We start from the raw sequence: 26,707 nt of genomic DNA, 5'->3' as shown, positions 1-26,707 counted from the left end.
TAACACACTTCATGTTTGGAGTGTATAGTTTTACCCAGAATTAAGCAGAAAAAGGCAAATGTAAATGCCTGAATTCTGTTCACAAAACAAACCGTAGCAACAGAGACCTCCCTTCAATAGTTCAATAGCTAGAAGCCATTTATAAAAACAAACAAACAAAAAAAAGGGGGGCAAGAAATCTGGAAAACCACGTCATATTTCTGTAATCAGTGAATATAGTGGACATACATATTAACAGAAGACAGCTTAAGACACTAAAGTATTTCTGCTTTTATATTCATGCAGTACTTCTAGTAGACAAAGATTTCACCCGGGTAAATCACTTGCAACACTACATTTTGCCCTGGAAGCTACAACACAAATGCTATTGAAAGAACAAAGAACATCAGTGATGAAAACTCAGCAGGCCACAGCAATATCAAATATGTCCTGAAAAGACAGAGAAAAATGCAGCTCTTAATCATTACTTACCACAAGGGTAACTCAGAACCTGGATGTCATCAATGGCAATGTAGCCATTTCTCCCATCTGAGACTTCAGCTTCAAATATTACCTGTCAAAATGAAAGAAAAAATGTTTACAACATTCATTTCTGCAGAATTCCCACAGTAGCAAGTGTGTTGATGTAAGACACATTGCCTTTTTCATTTAGCTGAAGTTCCTACAAGGCTTGACGACTGAATGGAATATTTATTACCTAATGGATTGCAGTTCCATACTGTTCATATACATCACTTGCTTTGGATTCACTGCTTATGGCACAACAGAAAGGCAAGTTTATTATCTCAATTAGCGGCATACTGTTTTCAATTCACTAAATGCATAAACATGATTCAATTCTGAAAAAAACACTATTACTTTCAGACAGGTTCAACATCACAGTATACAACTGAACAAGAATTTTAACATTTGTATTCTCATCAGGGGTCTCACTGTAGTCCACATTCTCATGCAAACTGCAGTGCAATTGTACAGGAAAATACGCAGCAGCACAAATAGAGTGGCACTGCCCAGTGGCAATGAAAAGAACAGCTGTAGCAAGAGATTATCTAGTAGCCACTATATTCTTCATTTTTTGCAAGGCAATAGAGAAACTGCTGGGCAGGAAGCAAAAATACAACACTGTCTTCACATCCAACTTCTTGCCCCACTCCAGACATGAAGTAACAAGGAAAGACTGCTCTCAGAACATTTCAGGAGAGAACTGTCTGCTACAGATGTACCAACGTAACATCACACAGCCCAGAATAAATTCACAAACGAGCAGACAAGTAGAGGATGATGAAAAGGAAAGCATACAGAAATAAAAAATAAAATATGAAGCAGGAATGCCTAAACTAGGTGGGTTGTTCCAAAAGTAATGCCTCCTATTTATTTCCATGGAAACTACAAGAGCTACAAGGAGCACAATCACACTGTTTGATAGAGCAAATTCTCAGCTACCACGCACTAACTGCATATTCACCAGCAATAAACAAGAGCATGCATGCTGCATTCGTACAAATCTGTATCAGTGGAGGTGAACAAATGTTTCACAGCTGCTATTACGATATTGTTGCCCATGAAGTCCATCTTTCATTGGACTGAACAGATGGAAGTCAGAAGGCACAAAATCCAGACTATACAGTGGGTATGGTAGGACAGTCCAGTCAAGACTGGCAATGTGCTTCATGGTCTTCAAACCAGTATGGTGCTTGCCATTACTGTGCTGCAAGAGAAAGGCTGTCTTCATCTCTTGGTTGAAAGTTTGAGTCTTCAGCTTCATCACTGTTGGCAATGCAGTGGCCAGAGATGACAGTTTGTCCCTGTTCCAGGAAATCTAGACAGATCACCATTGTCTTATCCCACAAGACAATTCACATTCCTTTACCCACAGAGGACTGCATCTTGAGCTTTTTCTCTGATGGGAATTCACATGTCACTACTCCACGGACTGCCATTTTGACTCTGGCTCATAGTGATGACAAATGGTCTCATCACCAGTAATGATGCAATCCAAGAAACTGTCACCTTCAGCCTTGTATTGGTTCAGTAGGTCCTTACAAACTTGTATACAGTGTTCTTTCTGTTCCTGTGTGAGCATTTGTGGGAACCACCTGGCACAAACTCTGCAATATTCCAATGTTGCCACCATTGTTTTCAATGCATTGAAGTCAGTATTCAGCTCCATACACAGTTCCCTAGTTGTAACCTGGAGATGAGCTGATCTAGATGCCCTTCAGTTCACGGTGTGACAGCTGTGCATGGCCATCCAGAACGTGGTTTGTTTTTCACATTGCTTTCCTTACTGCTCAAACGTCCACCCACTGCCTGTGTTCACATTCACAGTTAGTCTCCATAAACATTTAACAAGTGTCAGGAGGTTCCATCCCTTGTTCCCCGAGACAATGCAAGGGAGGAAGACTGATAACCCAGTGTTCCAGGTAGGTGGGGGATAATACAAACCCCATCAAGGACCTTTCTTAAAGATTCCAATTAGAGCACTATTTCACACCACCTAGAAGCTCCACTGGCCTTCTTCAGGGAGCCAGCACTTGTCACCTGTAAGGACATCAACACCAATTTTTTCCATTCCAACAATTACATTTAGATCAGTATGTCTTTTTGTTGCTGTTGTTTTAAAAGGTTGTATGGTGTGAAGACAATCAGATATCTCAGTAAGAAATAATCTTATATTTAAAGCCCTTTCAAATGACCAATTTCTTTACATTACAATACAATTCTATCACTTATGTAAACAAATTTATTTCCCAAATTTCAGTTGAGAACTTTGACTGTTGGTGTTAAATCCAGTGACCTAAAGTTACATCTAACTTTGAACTGGGCTGTCATTCATTTGAAAACAGTTTTTGACTCAGCTACCAGGGAAGCTTGCCCTCATGTGTGTCCCTTCTCTGTACGTTGATAGCTTCCTGGGAGGCCAGAAGGAAAGAATTTTCCTTACTTGGGATACAGGTGGGAATTTACATTGTTGGGTTTTTTTTGTTTGTTTGTTTCTTTCTTTCTTTCTTTCACATTTTTTCTGTACACTGTGTATAGTAAAAGGTGCATGACAGTTACAAAAGTCTCATCGAGCTTTAATGTGATAACATCAGTTCACATTTGAAAAGGGAAATGGAAAAAAAAAAAAGAATTGTTTATATAGATGAAGACAGCAATTTAAAACACGGAGAAACTGGACCAGAAACAGAGCTTTTCTCACACTTACACACAATACATGAGAAAAAAACAGACTGTTCAGCTATTCCTTTCACCAGATAAAGTTTATCCTAATAAAACATCGTTGCAATCAAGGTGAATCCTGCAATTTACCTTAACAGCTTTTCAGTTTATAGTCCTAGAAGGAATGTCTTAAACACCTGTATTTAGCTGAAAAGTAATTCAGACTATCAATCTAGCCAAAAACCCTTACTTGACTGCACAACTACAAATGTCCTTTCACTTACTACAATTTAATTGTATGTTCATCTAGTACATTTCCGAGACATGCTTGCTTCCCTTAATGGAGAGGACAGAGTTTCCTGGGGGATGAATCAGGCTTGCACACAATAGTTCTGGAGACAGTTATCCTGTCTTGTTTGTTACAGGAGTGAATGCAATGAAAAAGAACAGGAAATGCTGAATAGCTCAGGTAATTCAAATGCTCAGGGGAATTACATTTCATCCTGGATTCTTCTACACAGTTCCTATCTAGTGCTCAAACAGTTACTTATTTCTCCAAATAAAACTGCATGCTCTTGTTTACAAAGTACTTGAATTTAGATAAAAATGAAATAAACAACAAATGAAATGTCAAAATTCCCTGAGCTGGGCATGTTCCTATGTATTTAACCATCCCCAGTGCACTTCTTGTCCATATATTTGTCCATTCTGCCCCTAAAACCACATACACTTTCAACATACACAGTATAATTTGGGAAAATCCATAAGTTTACTACTGACAGCATTAAGAAAAAAAATTCTACTAGTCTGTTCTGTACTTGACTTCCATTAATGACCAAATCAGTGACAAATTGAACCCAAACATCCTGCTATATTGTGCACAACTTTACAGACCTCTATTATATGCCCCAAGGTAATTTTGTTTTAACTTTGACAAGTCCCAGATTATTCAGTCAATCTTGTATAGAAACCATTCCTGTTTCTTTGATTATCCTTGTCATCCTTCTTTGAACCTCTTTCTAATAGTACTATACTCTTTGAAGATAATGAGAGCAGAGCTGGCACATCGTAATCAAGACATATAAATCCCTGATTTATCCATAACAGAATTACCTAAGTTATAACAAACTTTTTTCTTACCATTCCTAAAACTTCATTTGCCTTCTTTGACCATCGCTGGACTTAAAGTTGACGCTATTGTGAACCTCAGGATCTTGCTGCAGATTGCTAATGGTAAACATAGAGCCTATCATTCCATTCATGAAATTCAGATTTTATGCAGCATGCATTATTTTATCTCTTTTTATCTATATTAAAATTTGCCTGCCATTTTATTGTCCAGTTACTTGCAGCTGGCGATACTGTGATGGTCGTCATGCAGGCTCTCACAATTAGACATTGTCCTTGCTATTCTAAAGTAGCTTTCATATGCAAACTTCTGTCTTGTCTCTGCTGTCTCTCCATCCTGGTCATTTATCAACATGTTGAAAGAAACAAATCTCTCTAGGATTCCCCTGCAGTGGCTCCTTCTGGGGATATTAGCAATTTATGTATTTTTTCTCTTTTACACAATTGTCTATTTATGATATTATCTTTATTCTCATAAAATAGTTTTACTAGAAGGTTTTGTAGAGAAACCTAGCTAAAAGCCTTTTGGAAGCCTGTATCAGTAATACCACCATTACCTATATGCTTTCTGACTATAAAGGGATCCAAGGTTGAAACTTAAGCTGATGTCATCTTCAGTGTTTAATGTGCAACACAGAGTAAAAAAAGCCAGCAGATTCTAGTAGTCTCACATCAGATACTACAAAATATTACAGAGTTCACTTTCATATCCCAGTTCTAAAACACTGATATGATAATCACCCTTCGTCTAATTTTAATCCAGAAACAAACACTTCAGAAAGACTTAAATGCTCAGCAGTATTTAAATACAATGAAGGAAGTAGTAACTTTTGTAGCTGTGACCCCCAAGGGGGACGGGGGGGAATCAAGTTGCTGAAGTTGAATGTTTAAGGACTATACAAATATCACACTTCTACATGGCCCTAACACTGCATCCTATAAGGCTGCATTTGCAGGAATACACTAAATATCATTCTCCCCAGTGCATGTTTTACATCAAACATCTTCATGGGGAAAACAGGATGGAATGAAAGATTTACATTAAAAAAAATCTGATACTCGTATAAAACTCAGTTGGAACATGCTCCTAGTTGCACGTGTAGCTCAGCCCAGTTTGGAAAAGTTTTGAACTTTTCCAGTTTGGAAAGCAGAAAATACTTGTTCCATTCCCTAGAAAGCCCACTGCCTCTTGGACTATTTTGTAAAAATAAATGAATAAATAAATAAATAAATGTAAAAAAAAAAAAAAAATGTAACCATTCTTTCTCTGCTTCTTGGCTTACATACTTGTATATCAGAAAACATTCAGAACTAATTTTCACACACTTAGAATCAGTATTTTAACATTCCATTTTTTGTGTTATCTGATGACTATCTTTAGAATACAACTAGGTTTTGTAAAAGCAGTTTTCTTGATGTAAACCAGAAACATCTGCAGAGTATTTCTGTAGCTTGAGACCTGCCTTGTCCCTTCTCCATTTGACTCCTCCTGATCACTTACACTGTACAATATACTATACTTCTACTGTACTTCTGATACTGATGAACGCTTGAAAGTCTCAAAGGTTTTATGGCAGTCTTATCATACCTAAGGAACAAACATCAGACATCAATTAGATAAAGTCAGCCTTAAAAACATCTTACTTAAAACAGAAAGTCAGACATTCATTGCCTATTTTTTCCTCCTTAGCCCATTAAAATAATCTTAAGAAAAATTTAAGATTGAAATAGACATTAAAAAAAAATAAATTAGATCTTGCAATTTCCAAAGCGCATTCAGCTTGCAATATATTTTTGCTCAGCTATAGGAAGCCTTCTATTAGCTAAATTATCTGAAATTAAACTTGTAAATAGATTAATTCCAATGCTTGGTAGCAAGCTGCATTAGAGAGCTATATGTAAACAGAAGGTATCATCTGTGATAGCAGTACAAAACCAACCAACAACGGTAATGAACCAGTGATCTTCAAATACAGTACACAGTGACTTGAATATTTGTGCCTTTTCCTCACTACTCCAGCATGCACAGTCCTGATAGTATTTATGTTGACATATTTTTGGAACATCTCACATCTTTTTTATTCAAGTAAGAGTAAAACAAATGAAGAAATGAGTTAGAATGAAATTGAACAGCAGAATTATAAGTCAGTCTTTCATAAGCATATCAAATGCAAAAATTTCAACAATTCTTTTTGTATATACTTTTCTTCCTTGTTTAAGCTTAATTTTTGAAAAAGCACAAGAGTGACTTCAACTGTAATGTAACTTAATATTTATATTAGAACTGGTTAAGATTAAACAATACTGTTTTGTTTTGTAGTAAAAGAGCTTTCCACAGATGAAAACTGTGAATGCCAATATAAAATATATACATAAAATGATTAAAAAAACCCAACAAACCCTATTTACTGAAAAGATTATAATGATTTGCAGTACAAAAGACAATTTAAAAAACTAACAAAAAACAAAAAACAACAACAAAAAAACCACTATCACATTACAAAAGAAAGACTTAATGAAGGCCAGCTGAAAATAAGAAGAGACAGCAAAATAATTTTTTACCTAACATAACCAAAATTATGTTGACATAATAAAAAGCATTTCCCTTGTGAAAGTTATAGATAATTTTGCTGAACTAATTTAGAAATCATGAAAACATAATTACTTCCATTTGAATGCTTAAGTAATGCTGAGAGGCAGCCTTGGCTGCTGACAGGGCCCAGGAGAATTTCCAGCACTTTAACTCAAACACAAGTGAAAATCTTGGGATCTAAATTCTGATAAGTCAGCTAACATCCTATTGTTGGTTGGATTTTTTGTTGTTGTTGTTGTTTGGGGGGGGGGGGGGGAGGGAGGGGGTGGTGTTGTTTGTTTTTGTTCTTTTTGGTCTCAATATCAAACCTTCTGAGATTGAAGGATGAAGAAGTTAGGCTATCTTCTCCCTAGCAACCTACCAGCAGAGCTGATCTGCAATTACTTATGGATTCTTCAGCCATCTCAGAGTCATCCACAGGGACAGGCAACTCCTCTAATCCCCGAACACATATTTAAGGTCCAGGAAACACTGAGAAGCCTTTACTTTCAAAATTCCATCTGGTGAGAAACTCCCTAAAAAATGTGCCTGTCAGGAGTGTCGTTGGGAAATCTTACAGAATTTATTAGTCATAAATGAGCTAGCTACTATATTCAGTCCTAGAAACAGCCTGAAAATTGTCTTGTTATACATAACTGAGAACCGTTGGTAAGCATGGCTAAGTTCTTAATGATGTAAATGGTGTAAATGTACTGATAATGCTGCAGGACATTCTGAATGTTTAGCCTTAGGAAACAAAACCCTTGATATCACTGTAAATCATGACATTTACATGGTAAAATTGTGACAGTCACAGTAACAGATACTAGATAAGAATCAATACGAATTATTGAGTATTTGTTATTGTGATAGACCTAAACTTTAAGAAAACACCTTCCATCAGGACAGCAGCAATCCTTACTCCAACAGAAATGCTGTAGTACAAGTCCAGCCACTGTACTTTGCTGAAGTACTTTTGCACTTCGGTGACTAGTGGTAATTTTCTACCATGTGGGGCAAAAATAAAATAGATTATTTATATATTTAAATATATTTGTTAAATCATATACATGTGTATGTATGCACATATATAGACACATACATATATCACTAATATGCTCTCACAGATCCTATGTACCCCTAGCCAAAATAAAGACACATCTGAATACACTCAGTTATGAGAACTATTACACCTTGAAGTAATATGTGTATCATACAGATCATTAAAATTCCCAGTTTCTAAACCATGAGATGTTTTCCCTATTCAATTAAAATAAAATGAAAGCATCTTAGAGTTATTCTTTGATGAACAACACAAAAGAAGACAGCATGACAGAATGAAATCAGCAGATAAAATTCATTGGTTTGTGCTGCATCCCACATATTGCTTTCTAAAAGAACTTTTTTCCAGTACATATCAAACAACAAAAAAGCTAAAATTGCTTATTTTCAGAACAGCTATGAAAACAATTTGAAGCACCTATGCAGAGCGTGAAATCCATATCCATGCATTTGCTTGCTCCAGACAAAGACACTGTTCAAAACTACTTTTCAATTCCAGCAACCACCAATCAGTGTGCTGATTGGTACGTACCTTCCTTTCTTTTCCCACTCCTCTATAATAAAACTCAAATGAACTACAACTGAAGCTATCACTCTCTTTCACTTCCTCCAAAAGTATTCATACTCAGCCTATTTGAAGAAGAGCCTTCCCAAAAAGAAATTAAAGTGTAGAAATGCACACTGAAAAGGTATGTTTTAGAATGAGGTCACTCTTGCAAGAGGACCATTCACAGCAGAGTGCAGGTGAAGATAAACGTTTTTCAGAAAGAATGGAATAAAAATAGTACCTAGCTTATTTCATAGACAAATGTTCAGGGGAAATAAAAAAAACAGGCTTGATCATAAGTTTTTGCTGATATCAGAAGAGAGAACAGCTGCAAGCAAAATTGTCCTAAATTACAACAGTTCCTAACATGATGGAAACAAAGAAGAGGAAAACTGTGCTACTCCCTTACTCTGGGTCATCATGAACAGAGGGTAGGATAATGACAAAAAAAGCCAGGAAAGGCTTTTAAGGCAGGAAAGATAGCACCAAAATGCATTCTAATACAAGTGGAGGCCTATCTATTAGGTACAATTTAACAGATATTTAATAAATGTAGATCAAATTGCACCAAGAAAAGAAACTCAATTAAAAAAAGTAATTCACCCAAAACAATGGACAGTTTAAATTGACCTGTACTGTTGAAATACTCCTTGCATTACCAACAGCCTATACTAACACAAAGAGTGCTAATTTCAGGAGAAGAAATTACAATGATGTTCTCTACAAAAAATACTTCAAGACACAACCACAATATTTAAATCCCTAATTTTGTATATAATCTTATTTAATCTTCTATATGCTTGCAATACTTAATTCTAGACAAACACAGAAGACAGCCATCTGTACAAACGGCTTATGCCTGAAGACACAGGAGGGATGACACTGGCACTTTGTTTCTCTCAGTCTTGCACAGTATCCACTAAGCTGAACTGAATCTGACAATGGATGTCAAGCACAAAAAGATGGACTTCTGTAGGTATATAAGGAGCACAAGTTAGACAAGGGAAAATGTAGGCCTGCTGCTGAATGCTGAATGTGACAAGGGCTCTGGTGTCCCAGGACAAGAAAAGTTTGACTGCCTTCTTTGTCTAAGTCTTTGCTAGTAAGACTGGCCTTCAGAAACCCAAAGACCCTGAGACCAAGAGGGAAAGTTCAGAGCAAGGAAGACATGCCCTTGGTGGAAGAGGATCAGGTCATGGAATACAAAAAAAAAAAAAAAAAAAAAAAAAGAAACATGAGCCCATGGACACTCATGGGATGCACCTATGAGTGCTGAGCTGCAGAAAGCAGCTTTCTAGAAAAGAACCTGGGAGATCTGGTGGACAGCAGATTGAACATGGACCCACAGCGTGTTCCTGCAGCAAAGAAGGCTAATTGTATCCTGGTCTGCATTAGAAGCAGCATTGCCTGCAGGGTGAGGTGATCTTTTACCTCTAATACTCAGCACGGGTGAGGGCAAATCAAGAGTGCTGGGTCTAGTTTTTGGCTGCACAGTACAAGAAATACAGACATACGGGAGAGAGCTTAGCAAGGGACACTCAAGATGATCATGGTACTGGAATACCTCTCATATGAGGAAAGTCTGAGAGGGCTGGGACTGCCCAGCCTATGGGAGTCCCAAGGAGGATCTAATCAATTTCTATAAATAACTAAAGGGAAGGTGTAAAGAGGATTCAGCCAGGCTTCATCATTCATGTCTGCCGTCAGGACAAGAGGTAACGCAGAAAAACTAGAACACAGGAAGTTCCCTCTGAACATCAGGAAATACTTGTGCGCTGTGCAGGTAATGAAACACTAGAACACGCTGCACGGAGGGACTGTGGAGTCTCCTCCCTGGAGATCTTCAAAACATGCCTGGACATGGTCCTGGGTAACCTGCTCTGTATCTAGACCATGATGCATAGAAAATGCAAGAACCTAGAGAATAAAGAGCATTAACCAACTTATATTTCTGTCTACATAAACTAATATCCCTTTTAATAACTAATATACCATTGACACACTATGGTATTTTCAATTTATATATTTGGGACCAAGTTTTGATGATGTTGCCTTTAGCAAGGCTACTAATGTGTTCAAAGAGAGAGACCTTGAAAAGGCTTCTAGGTAAACTAGGTGTGCCAGACCTCCAGATGATCAAATTTCATTGGAATAAATATCTCTAGAAATTATACTTTATTTCTCAAAATATTTGACCAGTAATATTTGAGCATTGAAACCACTTAAACTGTCACTCTTAACAGTAATGCACAATATAACATGACTTGGTTAATGAAACTAGACAAGTTGTTTTAATTTCCTAATTCACTAGTTACAGCAAAAATTTCTATTTGAGATGGGGACAGTGAAATATATTTTTTTTCAAAGTATTAACTCAAACATTGGTGGTAAAGATGTTAAAGCAACAGAAGTGATAGCTATGAAATCCGTCAAGAAAGGTCTGTGATATCAGGAATATGAACATTAGTCAGAAATCATAAAGATGCTGTTTACCCCACTAATGGCTAAGGCCAACTTACTATATTAATTTGGAATGGATTTTTCAGATACACTCTGGGATAATTTTAGATATTTCAGGCATTACATCATTAATAATATGAGAATTAAACACAGAGTCTTTATAGTTTCTTCTACTCATTTAGAACAGAAAGCTATAAGCTATTCGTTTTATATCTGCTTGCAAGAAGTATGAAAAGCTAGATGTTATTAAGGAGCTGAGCAAATGGAAGTGGATCAGAGCAAGGAAGACAAGTTACTGACAAGTCAATCCAGGCACATCACAGGAAGATAACTATCAACAAGACAGACACTCAGGGCAAAAGAACCTTTTCTGTACCCCGTAAAATCCTTACCTTGAACACACCAACTAAAATCTTATCAAACCTTCTCCCTTCTATCTTCCCTCTATCAATCATTCTGCAAAGACATTTGCTAAGTCAACTTGCCTCTGAGCAAATAAACTAAAATGAAAAATCAAACAAAGGAATGATGAATCCTAAATTTAAGAGAAAAGGGCCTCTCCTTCATTCTGAAACAAAACTATTTTCATTTTTCAAAGTGTTAAAGATTAATACTAAGCAGACATTCTCAGCTTTCTTTATAGGTGTACCTCATAAGCTACTATTTCAGTGGTTTAAGTCTGTCAGAATGAGTAATGCTCATGATCTCTGGCACTGTCCGTGAATTTATCTCTTTCTCTATAGGGGGAAAAAAAAAAGGAGGGCGAACTCCTCACAACCAGAATGAATATTGCCTCTTGAAAGAGGGAAATAACCAAGCACCATTCATACACACAGCCTTTGGACTTTTTTTTAGGACAAGGCATCAATTTTTCTTTTCTTTTTCAAAACACCTATTTATTTAGAAATACTGTTCAGAAAAATAGCTATGAAGCACCTAGTAATGACTATTCTTCATAAAGCTTAAGTTTTTAGCCAACTGAACAAATCTACTGTAGTTTCTTGTTCATGATTTCTTCTTTGTCTGTAGTTTGTGATATATATTTTTACTGTTCTTATGAAATCTTCTCCTAATAGATTATTAAATGGCAGAAGGAGATTGCATAGATGAATATGAACCTTTCCCCTCATAAAATGACAACTTTTATCTACAAGGAGCAGATAAGGGAGAAGGATGTCCTTACTAATAACCTTCTGGAGATAAAATTCTATCCCAAAATAAACATGCTACAGTCTCTGCTCTCAAGGTTCATCTTTCATTATTGTAAGGCACTAAGTTATTATGTGTCATCGGTAATTAAAAGAGAAGTCAATTCCTGTATTTAAGCCATCCCTCTTCTCAAATGGTAGGCAGTGAGAGCCCAGTCATCTAATTTCAGAATGGTTTGGGTTGGAAAGAATCTTAAAAATCATCCAGTTCCAAATCCCTGCCACAGGCAGATTTGCCACCCATTAGATCAGGCTGCCCAAGGTCCCGTTCAACCTGGTCCTGAATGCCTCCACAGATGGGGCAACCACAGCCTGTCTGGGCAGCCTGTTCCCATACTTCACTGCCCTCTGAGTAAAGATTTCTTCCTAATATCCAACCCTAAATCTGTTAGATTTCTTTCATTTTAAAGCCATTAACCCTTGTCCTATCACTACCCTTCCTGATACAGAGTCCCTCTCTGCAGCTTTCCTACAAGCACCTCTTTAGGTACTGGAATGCTGCTATAAAGGTCTCACAAATGAATCCCATTATATTTATTTAATCGTCTCCTGCATTACACATTCAACATAGTACTTTTCATTTAAATAAGACAAAGATAATTCTTAAGTAGGAATAAATTAGGAATTTATATTGAAATGGTTATTCCTTAGTCACTAGACTCAAGTTTCCGCAGTCACGGGCAATTATTATCACATTCAGTTCACTAAGGTTCCCCATAGGCCTGAAGAGAAATTCCCAACATCAAAACACAGCCTGAACAACTACAGATGAGATGCAAAGAAAAACCTGGGACACTGCTCCACCAGAACAGATAACGAAGGCAGAGTTAGTGTCTATGCAAGTCTCTACTGCTTCCTATTAAAACACACATGTAAAAAAAATAGTAAAAATCACTATGAAATACATATTTTGTTATTCATATTTAATTATGCCTTAATTCTCACAATTCTGAGGAACTACAAAATTTACTCAAAATTCACCTCCACAGGAGAACCTACAGGCCTTCATCTGCTTAGAGAATTTCTTCTGGTCACAAAACTTTGGAATAAAGCTTCAATGCTAGCTGTAATGCAAAGTTCAATGAGATATATATATACATAATTATATACTTATAAATAAAAACATTTTACAAATAAATGCATTTTATTCTAGCATGGTAAAACATCTCCACCATTAGTAACTGATACATGCATGCTGATCACACATAAGGAACAGGGTGTTGCATCCTAGAGACCATTAGCTATGTTTATCTAATGAATGTTGAAAATTTGTGGGATTGTTGGATACTATTTTCAGTCAGTAAGAAACTTCAGTTATTCTCTTACATAGTCAGCAATCGAATAGTTGGAGCAAGTAATCTGAATTGCATACAAGTCTTTTGTGAAGGAATGTCAAAATCTAGCTTTCTTTAATTGCTCAACTGATCTACATGGAAGTATCAGTTTCCTTTCTCTTCCCTCTCAGTTACAACAAATTCAGTTTTTCTCTGCATCTTTTCTACCTAGCTTTATGCCCTCCTACCCATACATTTTTGTTGCTTCACATTAATTACTACCAATGTTTTTATACTTGCATCTGTCTTAGAGCACTGAATGATCTCTTACACTCCACAAAAGAAACACTCACTTAACTCAAGGTAAATCTACACAATATCCTACCAAAATGAACATGGAAATCCCTAATGTATCTTTCAATGCATGCTTCATATTAATGCATTATTTAAGAGTTCCCTCATATCTTTTTTTAATGTCAGACTTCCCGATAGCCTTCCATGAGAAGAAAAATATGAGCGTTTCAGGAAAAAGAAATTAAAGTGATTAACGTGTAACCTTCTCCTCATACAAACTTCACTTTTTCTCACTATTCTTTCCCTTTTCAAAACATTCTCCTATAATGCACATTTCTCAAGAGTTTCATTGTTTTCCTGACTCTCCCCTCATCTCCCTTTACTTGCTACATCACCCATACCATTTTCCCCGCTCTTTCCCAAGAGAAGTGCCCATGTGAAAATAAGGTTCCATCCAACTACAGCGCCATCTATCTTAGCCCTTTCTTTTAAATACAGTTGCAATGAAGTTCTCTTCAAAGGCAGAATTCCCTTTCTCCATTTCTCCGCTTCGTCTTCCACTCCTTGAATCCCAGCAAAATCACCAACACCTAAACCTATTCTCAGACAAAACTAAGATCCATTTCAATCCCCACCTGACAAGCCATCTTACTGCCCTCTAAAAATTTCCTGTTCTTGCCTTCCATAACACTATTTTTATTTTTATTTTTTGCATTCTCTTCCAACTCTTGACAATGGAATCAAGTTCTTTTTTCATTTTGATATTTACTACATGAAACGTTCATGTAGAAAAAGTTCAAGCTCCTAAAAGATTTAAGTGGGAACAAATCATATTTTCTGCCTCTAAGTGTAGCTGTAAGATAGAGTTCAGCACTAGCAGAGCTGAAGAAGGAGCACCCCACATGAGATGCACACAACTGCAGCACAGCTTGCTGCTTCTAACATTCTCTCAATTTCTTACCTCTGATGGACCATTCTGATATGGCAACAAGTCCCAGAAATAAGTGCAGAAAATATTATACTCTTTGTCAGTATACACTGACTGAAAGCCATTTTGCTCTGAGGAGAAAGTGGCAAACTAGTCCAAAGTGCAGACCTCCACAGCTGCCGGTCCTTCATCACAGCACTCTGCTCTATAAAGTCAGACCACACCACTGAGAGAGACAACCATAGCAACCATTATGGTACTGATACCATCAGACAGTAGAATAAACAGATTTCTACTACTTTTGAAGTAGAAAACTGGAATAGTAGGGAAACTTGCAGTAAGCAATCTTTTCCAGCTCTAGCAGATCAGTGAAATCAAAAAGCCAGGGTATGGATGAATTTAACAGAACAATGAGGCTGGTAAGCAATACTGAGGCATTACAGGGCGACAAAGTCACCCAAGTATGATGCAATTAGCACTAATCTCAAACTGAAAGTGATCTACTATGTCTCATAAAATCATACACAAAATTGGGAATCGTCATTTTGGACAGAAAAAAACCAACACACACTGTCCCTAGATAACTCCTCAGATAGTCCAAGATTTTATACAGCTTCTAAAACAGCTACTAATACAGCAGTCAGTATTTACAGAGCTTTGGGAAGATGACAGCCAAAAAATCCACCAGTTATTTGCCCAGTTCATATTCTTCTGATTTCTATTAGTCTTCTATTAGTCTGTCTCTAATTAGCTCAGAAATCAGAGAGTTGCACTTTTCTTTGCTGCTGCTTTTCCGATACTTTCTCTAACACTTTTTGAGCTGACAGTACTTTTCTAAATTGCTCTGCACATTTCCATTTATTTCCATGGGTGGAAGAGAACTCATCCTTACATACACATTTCACACTATGTACAAAGAAGGCAACTTCAACTTTCAGTTCAGAGGAACAGGCTGAAATGCAACAAGTTCACACATCAGAGTAGAGTCCTGTAATAAACATTTGATAAGCAGGACTTCTCTTTGCTTCCAGTTGCTTCAGCACGTATTTCAGACCCTCTCTCTTTGCGACTGCAAATATGTGAGACCAAACATGCAGACCTTGTCACCCAACCCTCAGCCCAAGGTTTCACAGATTTCCAGTTACATTCCCCAGCTATTTGGACCCCAGAGATGCCAAACAAGTCTTATCTCCCTGAGCTGTTTATATTGCAACAATTATCTTCTCTCAGAGGAATCTCTCAGCTCTGTTCTTGCAATCTCCATCCTATCACAAACCAGGGCCCAAGACATGCTCATGGCGAAAGGCCAAAAAAGTCCATATATTATCAGATGTTGTAACAAGATACCAGAACACACACACACGCGCAAAAAACATGCTGGCTCATGCACTGCACCTTTTCCTCAGTTACTCTGATCTGAAATGTCAACCATTATATTTTGCATTTAATTACTCAGTTATATTTTTACTAAGGGTTTTTAACAAATAAGATAAAGAATAATCATCCTCTCATAAAATATTAAATAAGAAACACTTGAGGGAATTAAGAAAACTTGTATGATTAAATCTCCTGTCTCACAGTGGTGTAATGCTCTAGAGAGATCTACTCAGTCATCTGTCAGCTAAAGCAGCAAGACTTTATTACTTCTGAAAAGCAATCTGCAACTGTAAACCTGAGCAGCACATTTACCTCTTCACCCAGCTTTACTTTATACCTCAACTCCTGATATTTGAGCACAGAAGCTCTATTCAGATTTAATTCCTTTAAAACAAACATCACACAAATGACCTTTTTTCAATTTATTTCATAACATTTGCTAAAATTATTTTTGCACACCTTGCCTAGAGAACCATGATTCGATAACTTTTATGGTCAGCTCCTTTACGGGTGGTAAAGGGAAAACATTTTATTAACTAAGACTAACACCCCAAAATATCACAAAACATCAACAGATCATCTTCACAGTATCAGCATTTGCTGATAACTATAACCCAATGATACTTCAAAGGATAGTTTCTTCTATACTTCAAATATGAAATAACAAACGTAACTCAGCAGAAGATGACATCCACTCTAATCATGGCAAGCTGTGACAGAATAGGGCAACTCGAAGCATTTCTATTCCCCTCACTTACAACAATTACTGTTTAATAATGGTGATCGTGACATGCTGAGTAATAGGCACTTTGTCCTTTGGCACATCCAGCTATCCTTGGCTTAAGTTCAGTCAATTTTGTGCACAAAAACAAAGCCAAACATCACACTCTTGACAAAAGTAAGTGATGAATAAGGACAACACCACTAAAACAAGAAAAAACTCTGTGATCCATCTCTGTGTTGTAAACAAGTCTTTGAATGTGAAAAAACTCAAGGTATTTACAGAACAATAAATATAGTGAATGTCAGAATATCTAGGCAACTCAGGCACCATTCGTTTTGAGTCTGAAAAGTATGTAGAACAATCCCTTACTAACAGTCATGACCTCTTTCCTCCTTCCTCTTTATCTTTTATTTGCTCCTTTACTGTAAATTGTTCAGTACCTCAGTTTTTAAATCCAGGGTGAACTTCTGAGAAAAAATGCTTTCATTGTAACTTATCAATTTGTTATGCATGTCTTTGGGTCATAACACACACATGCGTGCATACACAATTTTTTCTACTCGTTTAATACCACCATTTCTGGCCACACTGAAGACAGCAAGACATTTTAAGAGAGTTTCAAGAAAGATTTTCATGTTGGCTCTAACAACTTCGCCTACACACTATATCAAATTTCAGAGGACAAAAGAAAGCATACTGTTTTCATCACAGTTAACTTTCCGAATATAAGGAAACATCAACAGGTAGTCTACAACATTCAAGTGAAACGTATTTGTAGTTGGTCGTTTCATGAATTTCTTAGTTCAACAAACAAAAAAGCATTACATTGCAGAACTAAATGAACTTACAATGATCATCACAAACTAAGAATTATGTAGTTACACAGTTAATGCCAAAGAAGTTAAGATGTTTGAGGGCTTTAAAGAACCTCTGCAAACTGCGAAAAACGCAAGAATTTTAACAGCATCTCTCAATATGCCTTAGATAGCACTCTGGTTTTTCTCTTATCCTTTCCACTTGTTCTACTGTTCTGTTTTCTATGCTCATATTCACCATGAATGATAACAGGTCTGAACTCTTACTTTCTCAGCAGGGCAGCAAGCAGTCTGTCAGGCTAAGGCTTGAAAATGCACTCCAGTACACTTTTGTAGATAGATGGGATAGGATTTGCTTACATATTAGATCCACTGTTTTGCAACAGACATGCATGTACAAGATCTGTTCTTGGAAGCAAAAGATTCATTATATTCTGAACAATGAAGCCTTCCTTGCTCCTTTACTAATCCTTACTCATGCTAGATCTGAATAAAAAATTTAAAAGACAACCATCTCCCGAACTATTCCACCTATAATTCAGGGAAAAAGAATGTTTTTAATGCACTTTTAATTAAACCTAATATCTCACATTAATATCAATTGCTAACATTGTACTTAGAAGCACAAATGAACAATTCTTAAAAAACATTTTGGTCTGTGTCTAAAAATAAGCATGACATTACAGGCAAGGAAACTACTTTCTTAGTCAGCATTTTGCCAACCTGAGTTGAATGTGAACTTAGCTGTGATTTTAACTTAATGATTATGTATTTATTTGAACACTTCTATATAGTGAATGAAAATATAATAAAAAAAAGAGATAAAATTAATAAAATGGTGTTACTATATGAGCCAAGAACTCAAGAAGTGCCAAATTTGTCTTATTGAAGATGAAAACCAAGTTGCTGGAGTTACAGACCTTTGGCACTACTATGAGTAAAAGCTGTACAGCCTGAAAAGTCTTACAGAACTTGATAACAACCACTATAGAGATATTAAAAGAACAATAGCTAGAAATAATGAAGTAATGAAAAGCAATCAACTTGATGTCAAGTCATTCAAAAGTAGATCCCAAGTAAAATTCTTCAAAAAAAAAAATTAATAGCTGATACACCACATCAGTTACCAGAGGGCAGATAGTTGGTCCTGAAAATAAGGAGTATCATAAAGCCTCTTTGTAATAGAGCAAGTACCTTCTCAAGTACCATTTAGCTATAAGCGATACAGCTCTTGAGGTGTTATAAATACACCTATGCATACTAAAGATTACACCCATCAGTTAAGTGACTTAAGTCTATTCAGTTGTTATGTATGCTCTTGGCATTAGATAAAAGATTTACATTACTTATGAATAATTTGTAATCTATCTGAAGTACCATCTACCCAGAATTACTCCCCCTTAATCAAAGAATGCCCAATGTGTAAGCTTTTGAACACACTGTAAGCAAATAAGTTAGTGTTTATTTTACTGTCATTGTTTTGTTTGTTTCAGTCTTTACTTAAAATACCAAACTGTTCACTTTTCTGTAATGGTTTTCTGATTCACTGTCATTTCCATTACATATTTTCCCTTTGTAAATAAGTTTCTTGCTGTTACAACAACATGCTTACTATGAATCTACAAAATATAAATCTGTCTTACACAAATCAAAGAGAAATCACACGTCAATGATTGCAAAGAGCACTGCCTACTATTTCTTTTTTTCAGCCCACCCGTGAAGATCATAAACAGATTAGACTCTGCAACCTCATACAGTGTTCAATTCTAACATATTTGTTGTAAACTACTGCTTTCAGGTGTTGGCTACTGCGCTTTATATGTGGAATGTAAAAATCTTTAAAAAGAATAGCTAAGTATAACTTTTTTTTTAGTTCCTTATTTACTTTATGTTTATTTTCCAGTCCTTCATGGAAGTAACACATACAAGCACTAGTAAGTTTGTCAACATTGAAGAACTTACTCATTCCTTCTTCCTTGAAAGCTGACTGATGTTTTCTTTACATAATCATTTCACAAAGATTTGCTCTACTTATTCCAACTATGAAACGCAACATAAGCCTCCTCTTTGCAGCTGACCCAAAACTGAGCTGCCAAAATTTGACTAGTCCTAGCAGTGCCTGAGGCTCTGGGGAACACTGGGACAATAGAAAGAGTTGTGATTCCATCTACAAAATCTGTCCATGACAGGGCAGTACTGCAGCAGCATCTTTTTAAAGCTTTCCAAATTCAAACTGTAATTGCTTTTGAATACTCAAGACCTTAATTAAGGTCTCTAATGATTACATTTGGGGTACATCATTGTCTCTTATTTAAAGAAAATAAACTCAGGCAGATAAAGGTATTGTATGTAAACTTATTTCAACATAGATTTTTTTTCTACAGATTCAGTGAATAACTTGGGTTGGAAGAGACCCTCTGGAGATCCAGTTCTACTACCTGCTCAAAGCAAACCAACTTCAAATGTTAAGATCAAGAACAACCTAATTATCCAGTCAAGTCCGGAAAATCACTAGGGATGGAGATTCCACTACCTCTCCAGGCAACTCACTCTGGTGAGTAACTACTTATTTTTCCCTATAACCAGTCATAATTCCTCCTGTTGAAATTCATAGCTACTGCATCTTATCCTCTTACCGTGCACCTCTCATAAGGATATAGCTTTGTAGATTCAAGGTCAACACTAGGAACTTTGGATAGGTGTATCCATTCAGCTTGCAGCTTCTTTTTTCACATTCTTTAAAAAGTATACTATACATCTATGCCTGTCCATATACATAAATACTTTCTGAAAGCCAATCACTGAAAGTAAAGAGGGTCACAGTCTAATTTCTTCACACATAGGGGAAAAAGAAAGGGAGAGAGGGAAAAAAAAAAGGGGAAACTGTCATTCAGTTATTTCATATCATTCAGGAGGGAAGATCCCAAGCGATGTTAATTTTTCATAATGTTTGCCCTTTAAGTAGCAGTTCAGTTGTTTCCGTCTTGTAGTTAATGAGATGTATGTTTTCATAGCCAGAAAATACTGTCAACAAATATGAGCAAGAATAAAAGTTGATTATATCCACATTTTTTTTCGTTCTCAGTATGATTACTTACAAGACACTAAATGATGGGTACCACTATTTTGTCACTTATCCTTAGCAAATTATCTGTCATCATCTATGATCATCACAACATACAAATTTTCATATGGGACTCTCCCATATATATATATACATCACTTATTCTATAGTATTCCTGTCATTTAGTTTAGCTAGCCAATGCCTGGTCTTCTGAAAAAGACTCTCACAACTCTTCCTAGACATTTTTAGTTTTGATGATTCAAAAAAATTCTGAATTATCTGAAAAAGACTGATTCATTGTCACTAATGATTCATTTTCTAAATAATCTGTTAAGATGCTGAACTACACAGCTTCTAGAATATATCACTGCAAAATCCCAACTGATCATTTTATCTTTCCAAGCAACAACCACAGATTTTATTTCCATCCATAATTTCTTGTTCTACGTGTAACACACCTAGGAGTTGTCTTTTTTGTTTTGTTGTTATATTCCACAAGTATAAATCTTAGAGCACAGAGCTTTCAGTCAAAACTTTTTCATAGTAAATCCTCAGAAACATAAACTGAATCATCTTTACACATTTCCCCATATGACTCCTTTCAAGGAACTCAAAGTTCTATCAGGAATAAAATCTTTCTATAAAGTGGATGAAGACTTCAGTATGCTCTAGTTTTGTATATTTTGTTCATTTCTTAACTGCTCTATCAGTTTTTCAGACTTCAAGGAAGTGCTGTTGAGAGAGAAGTATTATGTGCGATACTTCCAATTCCTCTGATACTGAAGTTGGTTTTAAACACTTCATCTCAGTAGTGCGTTACCAGAGTTCCTCACAACAAATTCTACTTGGTCCTAGCAACTCAATGTTCATTTTACAACTTCTTCTAACAGATTTAAATTTAAGTTCCTGTGTTTCTTTCTTCCTCGCATGAAAAAGGTTTCCAGCATGAATACACTTCAAAGCTACTCTACAACAAATAGCATGCAAAACCTTAACCTCATACTTGTTTTGCCTTTCCTAAGAACTCTTACAATAGCTAAATCCTCTGTTGGCCCTACACTTTCCACTTCTGACAGACATGTTGAAAAAAGAAAGGAGGTGTACGATGACTATTTTCATTTCTATTATTATAAATCTGAGCTGCTACTGCTGTTTTATATTCAATTTGTCAAATCTCACTTTTTTTCATATTACTCATTAGAATATGACTTGTGCTGTTTAAAAGATGTCCTCTTACCCTCTTTCTTGTAATAGTCACTTTAGCTTTGGCCTTATAATCACAAACTTTTTGGGTTTAGTGGTGGTATTGGTGTATTCTTGGTCATCATTTCCTCTATTTGACCCTACTTATAGAGAAAGGTTGTTCCATGTTACCTGCAATAGCTCTAATTTTTCATCTCCTCCTTTCAATGCATGTTTTTTGTTTGTTTGTTTGTTTTGCTGTAGTTGCAGAAAATACTCAGTCTTACTATACTGATGAGCTGAACCACAAATCCTGTGAGAGAATCATTCTCACAGAATTGCCATTAAGATAAATGTAACTCTTAACTTTCCTCTGTTAGACAGTTTTCTCTCTTGTGGGTCTCCTAACTAATTACCTCAAGGAATAATCATTCATGGATATAAATCTCATTACCAAAAGTTTACTCTCCGTGTTGCAACGTAATAGTTACCCCACTTAGTAGTCTTACAAGCTTAGCACATGTCATTGATAGCAACCATCCTGGTGCGGGCAGGAGTATAAGCCCTATCCTAAAAAGTTTCACAATGTCTTGCATGTTTTAAGGTTTTTAAAAGGGCTGACTGAGAGCCTGACACTACCCTGTGAACAAATTGGTGCAGAATCCATGCACCAATTTAGTTAGTTATAGATCTTCAATGAAATATTTATTTAGGAGCAAAAGATTCTTTTGATAATAATGTTAGTAGAATATTTCTTAGGGAGTTTAGAATAATTTTTCTTCTGCATTTATTGCCCTTTATCTAAATTTTAATAAAGAAAACAAAAAGTAGAAACGAACCTACAGATTCAGCAGAATAAAAGATTCTGAACTTGTCAGAAGATGACTCAAAAGAAAAAAAAATCACACGTAAAGTCACACTAATTGAAAAAATCCCCAATTAAATGTACTCTACCTTCATTAAAAAAAACCCTCCAATTAATTGTACTTTATCTTCATTTTAACAAAACCCTTAACAACCAAACATTATAAGAGTTGGTTGCTATGACAAAGATGATTGTAATTAATATGGTTGGAAGCCAAGTAAATGCTGCAATGCATTGGAGAAGGTATTGTAACAGGACACAATGATAAAAGGTCACTCAATACTGTGGCTGATAATAATTAACTTTTCTGAAAGGTCCCCAGGAGAAGTTTTTTTTGTTGATGTTTTTTTTTTTTTTTTTTTTTTTTTAGTTACTGTATTCTCTAACATTCCTTGAATAACGGTTGAAAATTAAACTAAAACCATGGACTTGACATCTCATCTGCCATACATAAAACAGCTCTCTAATGCAAAATTCCATTTTTCAGTTCTTCAGTATTATTCAAAGAATAGGAATGCAACTTCCCCATATTTAACAAATTGTCTGCGTTGTCACAAGTTGTGCCTCCTCACATTCTAATATGAAAAACATACATAAAACTGTCTTTTGAAAACTCATTTAAAAAGCTCTTAATTAGAGTTTATTCCATTATTAGCTTTCCCATCTTTACTACTCAATGAGTGCTTTTTTAAGTGCTTTTTAAGGTTTTCAGGCTTTTTAAAAATAATTCTTTAGATAGCAGTAGCTACTATTAGGGTAGTTATAGAGAGTAATAGCAACTCTGAAGGATAACAATTTGAGTGTCAAAGCCTTAAAAAAGTGGGAACTGAAGACTACGTTTCGAAACAATGATATGACACACAGCAAAACTTATTTTTCCAGACCAAAATATACAATTTGATGTTACTCTGACGCAGCAAGTTTAAATGTCTTCTGTTAAATTACTTGAGTAACCAGTAAACTACATTGTGAAGCCCATTTAAAAGATGGGTGAGGTTCTGAAAGAGAACACTTAGAGAATCTAGGATGACTGACATTGACTGATTAGAGAATCTCTATGACACAGCACACATCATAAAAAAAGAGAGCACTCTGTTTTTATTATGTAAGGCTATGAAATATCATTTAGTGTTCTTTAAGAACCCCAATAGCAGATATCTACCCATTTCAAAAACACCATAAAGAAATACTAAAACCACAGATACCATTTTACAAGAGTATTTTCGGAAGCCTTACATACATTTTAACAAATCTCAGTATTGCAATTTCTCATTTTCAGCTTTTGAACATACACGTTAAGAAACACGTGGGATGTGTATAGTTCGGTAAAAATAAATGTTTTAAATGGGATAATTATAACACACAAACTGAAAATACAAATTACTTCTCTAAAACTTGTTTGGCTTTGGCAACACCCTAGCAAACAGCTTAGCCTACTAACACTTTTCCATCGGCAAGGGCAGGTTTTGATTTCCCTCTTAATCTGACCGATTCTGCCTGAATAGCCCATGTCCTGTCTTCTGCGAGCATCGAAGCTCACCAGATCCTTCTGGAAGCCTGCTCTGACAACTTGGATAACAAGCTTAGGGTTTTTTGTTGTTGTTGATTGGTTGTTTTTTTGTTGTTGTTGTTTGTTTTTACTAGGTAAATGAGTTAAACCAGCAGGCTGCTCTGAAGAGTGTCAAAGTGATCACAAGGAGAGGAGTAGTGTTGTACATTGAGGGAAAAAGTAGTGGGTTGGAAGAAATTACCCTCACTACTCCTTCAGTACCGATTTCCTTCAATGCTCACACAGTACACGCAAAGGAAACTACTACTTTAAACACATACGAACAGTAGCAAGGCCACCTTTTCAGGTCAACAACAAAACTGGAATCAAAGATGAAACAACTTCATGCTTTCCCATGATCAGGTAGTGTTTTCCCTATGAAACACTGGGAGGCTGTCTGGGGCTGAGAAGCCCCTGGCTGACTGGCCCTGAGGAGGTAGTGAAGGGAACATACATGTCCATAAACCAAATAAAGCCATCAGTACACTTGGCTGTTTCTTTGTATGACAATATCCCAGCAGCGCTCCTACTCATTCAATAAGTGAAGGCTCTTTCCTGTCTCCAGCTTGTACTACAAATCCTGGAATTTTCAGATGTCAGTCTTCAGGCAATTTTAATCTGCCTGCTGATCTCCTCCCGTAAATCCTATCCACAAGGTCTTCTGTTCTTTATAATGAGGCAAGTGGATGACTGAAGTCTTCTTGTGGTAGAAAATTGTTTTAGTTCTAAGAAGATGTGCTCTGATCCAAGCAGGAAGCAAAGTAAAGAAACTGAACCATCCCTACTGTTTCTATCCAATTCGATATACTAAATCCATTGCTAACTCTAACTTCAAATAAGGGGGGGGGGGGGGGAAACAAACCTCAGAGAAAAGAAAAAACAATTTCTGAGTAAAACTGAAAAATAAAATCTCTGCAGAAGCTACAGGGTTCCTAAAATTCATCTCTGACAGCTAAACCTATGCAAGTTGCTTAAGAGTAACTGCAGCTCACACAAACTTAAGGAGATGGCAATCCATATCAAATATTTTCAAGTTACTGTCATCCTCAAGCCATCGCAAATGTTTCCTATTAAAAAAAAAAGAAGTACTTGCATGTTCAAATGACCAATGGCCTTAAATAAGCTTTAAAATTAAGACCACCTCAAATTCTTAGATATGACAGGTATTAAAATGAAGGATCAAAATTGTAGATGATTAAGTAGCTGCAATGTACAGAACAATGACCAAATGACCCTTCAGGCACAATGAATGACAAAGAGGTGTACTGCTTCATGTGCTTCAAGAAAATGTTTTCCCTCATCTCTTTATAAAAAAAAGCTAGGGGTTTAAGATTTCCTAAGTCCCTCACAATTGTTTAGAAAGCATTGCTCTGTACAGCACATTAAGTATTTCAACATCCCTGTAACAAGCAGTACCTCTCTACTCAAATGAATAAAAAAAATTAACATCGTGATTGACGTCCTGTCTTGCAACGATCTCTGTTCTGCTCTAATAGCTGACAAGGAGTTTCTATAATGTTTTTCTTGGAACTGTTATTTAACATCTTCCAACTCTGCACAGGTATGAGAACATTAAAGCACTTGTGTTGGAAGTACATTGTTTGAATGCTCATTGGCAGAGCAGTTACATCCACTTTTCAAGAACACACATTAATTCTCTCTGGTTTCCCCAAACAAAGGATGAGGGAAGAATGCAGAAAGAAGGAGCATCACATATATTTTTACTTCCATCTGCCATCTGCTAACAGCTTCAGCTACTCAAATAAATATGTATTCATACTCATGAGGAAATGTTTGTGTCTTGTCTACATGCGGTTACCTAGCACAACTGATCACAAACAAGTCCAAGTTGAGGGCATTCTTACTGAACCAGTGGTTAAAAGTGCATAGAAATACATTTGGGAATAAGAATACACAAAATGAAAAACTATTCAATAGTAGGTCCTGTTGAATAACTAAATATAAATCAATCCACATCATTCATTATAACAGGTTTTACACACATATAACCTGCTACACAATGCTAAATTTGCCAGTGTGACCTTTCCCTTCAGAAATCAGAGAGAGAAGAAATTACATGTCTAACAAATGTGGCTATGTGGACAGACATGCATAGCCATAATAGGATCTTTTTACTGGTCTGTTTCATATTAATTTGGGAAGTTGGCTTAAACATACTGAAAAAAAAAAAATCACATCTCTGTCTCATAAGATTCTTTTATCTTGAGAAAAGTAATTGCTTTTTCAGTATATTTCAGCTGTCTCTTTGGCAGACAAACTGCAAAACTCTTGCAGCTCAGATTAGTACAACTGTCATCTCTGATCCTTCCTGCCTTGGCCTCTTGAATGAGTGAAAATAATCTGAACTAAGATGACATGGACGCTATTTGTAAAGACACACCTGGAGAAATGATCTTTTTTTTTTCCTGGTGGAAACTATTTTCAGATGAAAAGTGTCAATTGCATCTGTGTGAGAATTTTTCAGTTTTCTCCTGA

The 26,707-nt window shown here is 36.1% G+C and overlaps 1 protein-coding gene across 10 annotated transcripts in view; it reads right to left on the bottom strand.

Annotated features, from left to right (window-relative positions):
• The window catches only part of PTPRK (protein tyrosine phosphatase, receptor type K), a 391,069-nt gene that overhangs the window by 213,804 nt on the left and 150,558 nt on the right, over positions 1–26,707 (bottom strand). For all 10 annotated transcript variants that reach the window (XM_015284457.4, XM_040697913.2, XM_040697914.2 and 7 more), the window contains exon 4: positions 472–553. In XM_015284457.4, coding sequence (XP_015139943.2) covers positions 472–553 — 82 coding nt within the window. The remainder of the gene's footprint in view (positions 1–471; positions 554–26,707) is intronic.

The sequence above is a fragment of the Gallus gallus genome, chromosome 3 (assembly GCF_016699485.2).
Source record: "Gallus gallus isolate bGalGal1 chromosome 3, bGalGal1.mat.broiler.GRCg7b, whole genome shotgun sequence".
Lineage (NCBI taxonomy): Eukaryota > Metazoa > Chordata > Aves > Galliformes > Phasianidae > Gallus > Gallus gallus.
This window is presented reverse-complemented; position numbering and strand designations above follow the sequence as displayed.